A 6,791-nucleotide genomic window follows, 5' to 3' on the forward strand; every position below is an offset into this window, starting at 1 on the left:
GCCCCCTGCTAGACCGGCTCTGCCCCTCACAGCTCTGCCGGTGCCCCACACTCCCGACCCGCAGCCCCCAGCTAGGCTGGCCCTGGACCCCCCCCCCCCCCAGCTCTGCCAGTGCCCCTCACTCCCAACCCGCAGCCCCCTGCTAGGCCGGCCCTGCCCCCCCCCCCCAGCTCTGCCAGTGCCCCTCACTCCCGACCTGCAGCCCCCTGCTAGGCCGGCCCTGCCCCCCGCAGCTCTGCCGGTGCCCCTCACTCCTGACCTGCAGCCCCCTGCTAGCCCAGCCCTAGGCTCCCCCCCAGCTCTGCCGGTGCCCCTCACTCCTGACCCACAGCCCCCTGCTAGGCCGGCCCTGCCCCCGCAGCTCTGCCAGTGCCCCTCACTCCCGACCCGCTGCCCCCCCAGCCCTGGGTTTTCCCCAGATTTGCTAGTGCCCCTCACTCCTGATCCCCAGCCCCCTGCTAGCAGACTGAAGCTGAGCCGGGGTCCTTGGCACGCAGCCCCTGAGGACTGGGCCAGGTGCCAGCAGCCTCCTTACCTGGTGTTTGCTGGTGGCAGAACAACTGCAGCAGTTCCTGGAGCTGTGAAATTTGAAGGGTGCAGGTGGGGCTGGGCGGGTCCCTCTTATACCTGGGGGGGGAGCTGGGGAGGAAGTTTGGACAATGGCTGGGGCCCAGGGTTGGGAGTTCTGTGAGATGTCCCAGATACTAGGAGGGGAGTGGGGCATAGAGGGTTAGAACCGGGGGGCTGGGAGCCAGGACTCCTGGGTTCTCTCCCCAGCTCTGGGAGGGGAGTGGGGCATAGAGGGTTAGAGCAGGGGTGGGGGCTGGGAGCCAGGACTCCTGGGTTCTCTCCCCAGCTCTGGAAGGGGAGTGGGGCGTAGAGGGTTAGAGCAGGGGTGGGGGCTGGGAGCCAGGACTCCTGGGGTCTCTCCCAGCTCTGGAAGGGGAGTGGGGTGTAGAGGGTTAGAGCAGGGGTGGGGGCTGGGAGCCAGGACACCTGGGTTCTCTCGAGGAGAGTGGGGTGTAAAGGGTTAGAGCCGGGGTGGTGGTGCTGGGAGCCAGGACTCCTGGGTTCTCTCCCCAGCTCTGGGAGGGGAGTGGGGCATAGAGGGTTAGAGCAGGGGTGGGGGCTGGGAGCCAGGACTCCTGGGTTCTCTCCCCAGCTCTGGAAGGGGAGTGGGGTGTAGAGGGTTAGAGCAGGGGTGGGGGCTGGGAGCCAGGACACCTGGGTTCTCTCGAGGAGAGTGGGGTGTAGAGGGTTAGAGCCGGGGGGGGGGGGTGGGTGCTGGGAGCCAGGACTCCTGGGTTCTCTCCCCAGCTCTGGGAGGAGAGTGGGGCATAGAAGGTTAGAGCAGGGGTGGGGGCTGGGAGCCAGGACACCTGGGTTCTCTCGAGGAGAGTGGGGTGTAGAGGGTTAGAGCCGGGGGGGGGGGTGCTGGGAGCCAGGACTCCTGGGTTCTCTCCCCAGCTCTGGGAGGAGAGTGGGGCATAGAAGATTAGAGCAGGGGTGGGGGCTGGGAGCCAGGACTCCTGGGTTCTCTCGAGGAGAGTGGGGTGTAGAGGGTTAGAGCTGGGGGGGCGGGGCTGGGAGCCAGGACTCCTGGTTTCTTTCCCAGCTCTGGGAGGGGAGTGGGGTGTAGAGGGTTAGAGCAGGGGTGTGGCTGGGAGCCAGGACTCCTGGTTTCTTTCCCAGCTCTGGGAGGGGAGTGGGGTGTAGAGGGTTAGAGCAAGGTGTGACACAGCAGGGAGGGGGGAGTGTTGACCTGGGAATGTGGCAGGGGAGTTTCCCTGGGGATGGGAGACCTGAGAGCCGGTAACCTGAGCTGGGAGGGGGAGGTGACACCTCTGCCCAGGAAACTGGTCAGAGGCTGCAGGAAGGAGCCTGCTGGGGGGGTTTAGTTTCAGTTTGGGGCTGGGTGGAGGAACACAGGGAACCCCAGGGCTGGGGTCTAAGCTCCCTGCTCCCCCAGAAGGACTGGACTGAGGGGTCCTGGGGGTACCCACAAGCTCTGTTGTGGACTGTGTTCCTGTGGTCCAATAAACCTTCCATTTTACTGTCTGGCTGAGAGTCTCAGTGGATCCCAGGAAGGGGGGTGCAGGCCCCGGACCCCCCACACTCCATGACACAGGGGCCGCGGCTGGGAGCCAGGACTCCTGGGTTCTCTCCCTGGCTCGGGGAGGGCAGTGGGGTCTGGTGGCTAGAGCGGTGGTGGTATGGGGGGGTGGTATGGGGGGGACCTCAGCAGCGGGGGGGCTGCGTAGCGGGTTGGACCTGCGGGGGGAGGGGAAGACGCTCACCGGTTGCCAGGCAACGGAGAGCGTGGGTAAATATTTGGCTCCGCGGCTCCACCCCGTCAGGGTCAGACTTTGGACCTGAAGGGGGGGCGGGGGGGCTGTTGCTATTACTGTAAGTGGCTCCGCACGGCGGGCTGGGGGGCTGCAGGTCGGGAGTGAGGGGCACCGGCATATTTCCCCTGCTCTCCGCTGGGTGGTGCTGTGAGCCCAGGAATCTCCCCCCAGTGGGTTGGGCTGAATCAGGTGTGGGAGGAGCTCCCTGGTGAGAGAGAGATGGCCGGACGCCTGGGTTCTCTCCCAGGCTCTGGGAGGGGGGTGGGGCCAGGTGGTTAGAGGGGGCCTGGAAGCCAGGACTCCTGGGTTCTCTCCCCAGCTCCGGGTGAGGGCTGGGCCGGGCGGCGCAAACCCATTCCCCCCATAGCCAGGGGCTGCAGGGGACCCCCGATTCCTGGTGATGTTTGTGTCAAATTGTCAGTAACACAAAATGAGATAAATGGAGGAGAGAGAAAAAGGCAGCTCTGGGGGGCGGGGTCAGAAATCCCGCCCCCCCAGGGATCCAGTGGGGCAGGGGTGAGGAGGGGAAACCCTCTGGGCCCCCCACCTAGCGGGAGGTGTGATGCAGAAGGGCTGGGAAGAGGGACCCATCCTCCCCATGGCCCCCCCATAGCTCCATCCTCATAACCATCCTCCCCACCCCCAACTCCATAGCAGCCCCCCACAGCCCTCATCCGCCCCATAGCACCCACAGCCACATCCAGCACTTTCATGCCCTTCCCCCGGCCATGGACCCTTCATTATCCATCCATCCATCCAGCTCTCTAGCCCCACGCCCCCATCTCCCCCCCGGGCTCCCCCATGCATGAAAACAGCCCTTATTTAATTTAGTCGCTACGAAAATCGATTCTGCCATTCGATACAAAATAAGAATCAGGCAGATTAAGGGTCGGAAATTAACTCTGAAAATATTTTTGATGGAGTGCCGCGCAGTCCCGCCGCCAAATGGGCTGCAAAGTGGAACAAATGACGGGCGGCCACTGCCAGCGACAGGCCCTCTCCATCTTCCTATTAGCCACTAATGGGAAAGGTCCCGCTCCCCAGCCTTGGCCCAGGGATTAATCACAACCCCGGCTTTATGAAGATTTATTTCCCGCTGCCTCCAGCCTGCGCGGAAGATGAAGTCATAACGCTCTGGGGGAGGCAGGGGGGGAGCCTTTAAAAACAAGAAAGAAAAATAGAGGGATCTGGCTCAAGGGGTGTCAGCAGGGCTGGGCTGGCAGGAGGCTGCGGGTCGGGAGTGAGGGGCACAAGCAGAGCAGGGGGGCCAGGGCTGGGCTAGCAGGGGTTGTGGGGTCGGGAGTGAGGGGCACCGGCAGAGCTGGGGGGGCAGGGCTGGGCTAGCAGGGGCTGCGGGTCAGGAGTGAGGGGCACCGGCAGAGCTGGGGGGGGCAGGGCTGGGCTAGCGGGGGCTGCGGGTCGGGAGTGAGGGGCACCGGCAGGGCTGGGGGGGCAGGGCTGGGCTAGCGGGGGTTGCGAGTCAGGAGTGAGGGGCACCGGCAGGGCTGGGGGGGCAGGGCTGGGCTAGCAGGGGCTGTGGGTGAGTGACACAAAGGGGGGGGAGGGGCCGAGTAGAGTTGGAAAGTTCAGGGTTGAGTTCAGCCCAGCCGCTCCCTGTCTCTGCCACTCATTGACTGGCCTGTTGGCAGAAACACCCCGATCCCGGGAGAGAACCCAGGAATCCTGGCTCCCAGTCCCCCCCCCGCTCTAACCACTAGACCCCACTCTCCTCCCAGAGCCCGGAGAGAACCCAGGAGTCCTGGCCCCAGCACAGTCCCCGCGTGACTCACTCCCGCTGTCTGGCCCCGCAGAGCGATGGCCCTTTGGTGGCCGGGTTCCAGCTCCTCGGTTTCCCATCCATCGTTGGGAGCCGCGGGGCCCGGCTGACGGATGGGAGTTTAAGCTGCCCCGTTAATGGACCTGGTGCATGGGGGCGATGGGGCCTCTGTTCTAACCCCCCCCCGGCCCATTCATCTCGGCCTGGCTGCGGCTCATTGCTGCCCTATTAGTCTTCCTGGTGGCCTGGCCAGTCACTGGGGTGGACAGTGCGGGGGGGGGTTAACCCCTCACGCTCCCTAGTGCTGGAGACACCCACAGACACTAGTTCAGGAACCCCTCCCCCGCCCCCTAGAAGTGGCTCGGGGTCAGAAGACAAGGGAATTGCAGTGGGTCAGATGAGAACCCAGGAGTCCTGGCTCCCAGCCCCGCCCACGGGCCCCAAAGCCCATAGACACCCAGCACACAGATGGACCCCAACCCCAGGAGCCCCCCAGACCAAAGCCTGATACCCCCCTCTGTGTTGCCCATCCACAAAGTCCCAGTCACGACCAGCTGGGCCCCCCAGGTCCCCAGGCCTCCCTCCCAGAGGTCCCAGCTGTCCCCCCGTCACCGGCATCATTGAGCCACTTCTCCAGCAGCGGCTTCAGCTTGCACATGTTCTTGAAGCTGAGGTTCGGGGCCTCGAAGCGGGAGATGGTCGTCTGGCTGAAGTCGTTGCCGTAGAGTTTCCCCATGGCCAGCCCTACGTCGCCCTGTGGGGGGCAGGGGTGTCACAGTCAGCAGCAGGGCCCCCCAGCAAGAGAGGACCCAGGAGTCCGGCTCCCAGACCCCCTGCTGTAACCATTAGCCTCCACTCCCCTCCCAGAGCCAAAATAGAACCCAGGAGTCCTGGCTCACAGCCCCCTCCCCGGGCTGAATTGAAAGGGACCATTCCGGGGTAAAGCCGGCTGGGTGGGTCAGTGAGGAGGCCGCTGGGCTGACCCCTGGGGCAGGGAGGTAATTCAGGCCCCCAAGCCTGTCCAGCCCAGAGAGGGGGCTGAGACTCCCAGCTCATCTGCCACCAGGGGGGCGCTGGGGAGGGAAGATTCGAAGTGGGCCCCCCACGGCCGGAGAGCGCAGGCCGGGCTGCTCGGGGCCCCTCAAGTGTCTCTGGAAGCAACGCGTGGCCGAGTCCAGGATCCGCGATTCCCGAGGGCCAGAGTCCAGGGACCCCTCCCCCGGCGCTGGGACGCGGCCCCTCTGGGGTGGGGCGGGGGCTGGTTATACGGGGACCCCCTCCCCCGGTGCTGGGACGCGGCCCCTCTGGGGTGGGGCGGGGGCTAGTTATACAGGGACCCCCTCCCCGGGCGCTGGGATGCGGCCCCCTCTGGGGGTGGGGGCGTGGGGCTGGGTTATACGGGGACCCCTCCCCCTGGTGCTGGGGACGCGGCCCCTCTGGGGTGGGGCGGGGGGCTAGTTATACAGGGACCCCTCCCCCGACGCTGGGACGCGGCCCCTCTGGGGTGGGGCGGGGGCTGGTTATACGGGGACCCCTCCCCGGGCGCTGGGACGCGGCCCCTCTGGGGTGGGCCGGGGGCTGGTTATACGGGGACCCCTCCCCGGGCGCTGGGACGCGGCCCCTCTGGGGTGGGGCGGGGGCTGGTTATACGGGGACCCCTCCCCCGACGCTGGGACGCGGCCCCTCTGGGGTGGGGGCGGGGGCTGGTTATACGGGGACCCCTCCCCGGGCGCTGGGACGCGGCCCCTCTGGGGTGGGCCGGGGCTGGTTATACGGGGACCCCTCCCCCGGGCGCTGGGACGCGGCCCCTCTGGGGTGGGGCCGGGGGCTGGTTATACGGGACCCCTCCCCGGGCGCTGGGACGCGGCCCCTCTGGGGTGGGGCGGGGGCTGGTTATACGGGGACCCCTCCCCGGGCGCTGGGACGCGGCCCCTCTGGGGTGGGGCGGGGGCTGGTTATACGGGGACCCCTCCCCCGGGCGCTGGGACGCGGCCCCTCTGGGGGTGGGGCGGGGGCTGGTTATACGGGGGACCCCTCCCCGGGCGCTGGGACGCGGCCCCTCTGGGGTGGGGCGGGGGCTAGTTATACGGGGACCCCCTCCCCGGGCGCTGGGGACGCGGCCCCTCTGGGGTGGGGCGGGGGCTAGTTATACGGGGACCCCTCCCCGGGCGCTGGGACGCGGCCCCTCTGGGGTGGGGCGGGGGCTGGTTATACGGGGACCCCTCCCCCGACGCTGGGACGCGGCCCCTCTGGGGTGGGGCGGGGGCTGGTTATACGGGGACCCCTCCCCCGACGCTGGGACGCGGCCCCTCTGGGGTGGGGGCGGGGGGCTGGTTATACGGGGACCCCTCCCCGGGCGCTGGGACGCGGCCCCTCTGGGGTGGGGCGGGGGCTGGTTATACGGGGACCCCTCCCCCGGCGCTGGGACGCGGCCCCTCTGGGGTGGGGCGGGGGCTGGTTATACGGGGGACCCCTCCCCCCGACGCTGGGATGCGGCCCCTCTGGGGTGGGGCGGGGGCTGGTTATACGGGGACCCCTCCCCCGGGCGCTGGGACGCGGCCCCCTCTGGGGTGGGGCGGGGGCTGGTTATACGGGGACCCCTCCCCCGACGCTGGGGACCGCGGCCCCTCTGGGGTGGGGCGGGGGCTGGTTATACGGGTCGGACA

At 67.9% G+C, this 6,791-nt stretch overlaps 1 protein-coding gene across 1 annotated transcript in view; it reads right to left on the minus strand.

Moving 5' to 3' along the window:
• Positions 1 to 3,366: 3,366 nt before the first annotated feature.
• LOC144279424 (rho guanine nucleotide exchange factor 1-like) overlaps positions 3,367 to 6,791 on the minus strand; it is a 93,926-nt gene continuing 90,501 nt past the window's right edge. The window contains exons 9-11 of the mRNA XM_077840921.1: positions 5,232 to 5,364; positions 4,738 to 4,879; positions 3,367 to 3,482 (exon numbers count right to left, since the gene is read on the minus strand). Coding sequence (XP_077697047.1) covers positions 3,367 to 3,482; positions 4,738 to 4,879; positions 5,232 to 5,364 — 391 coding nt within the window. The remainder of the gene's footprint in view (positions 3,483 to 4,737; positions 4,880 to 5,231; positions 5,365 to 6,791) is intronic.

The sequence above is a fragment of the Eretmochelys imbricata genome, chromosome 24, assembly GCF_965152235.1.
Source record: "Eretmochelys imbricata isolate rEreImb1 chromosome 24, rEreImb1.hap1, whole genome shotgun sequence".
In the NCBI taxonomy this organism is placed as follows: Eukaryota; Metazoa; Chordata; order Testudines; family Cheloniidae; genus Eretmochelys; species Eretmochelys imbricata.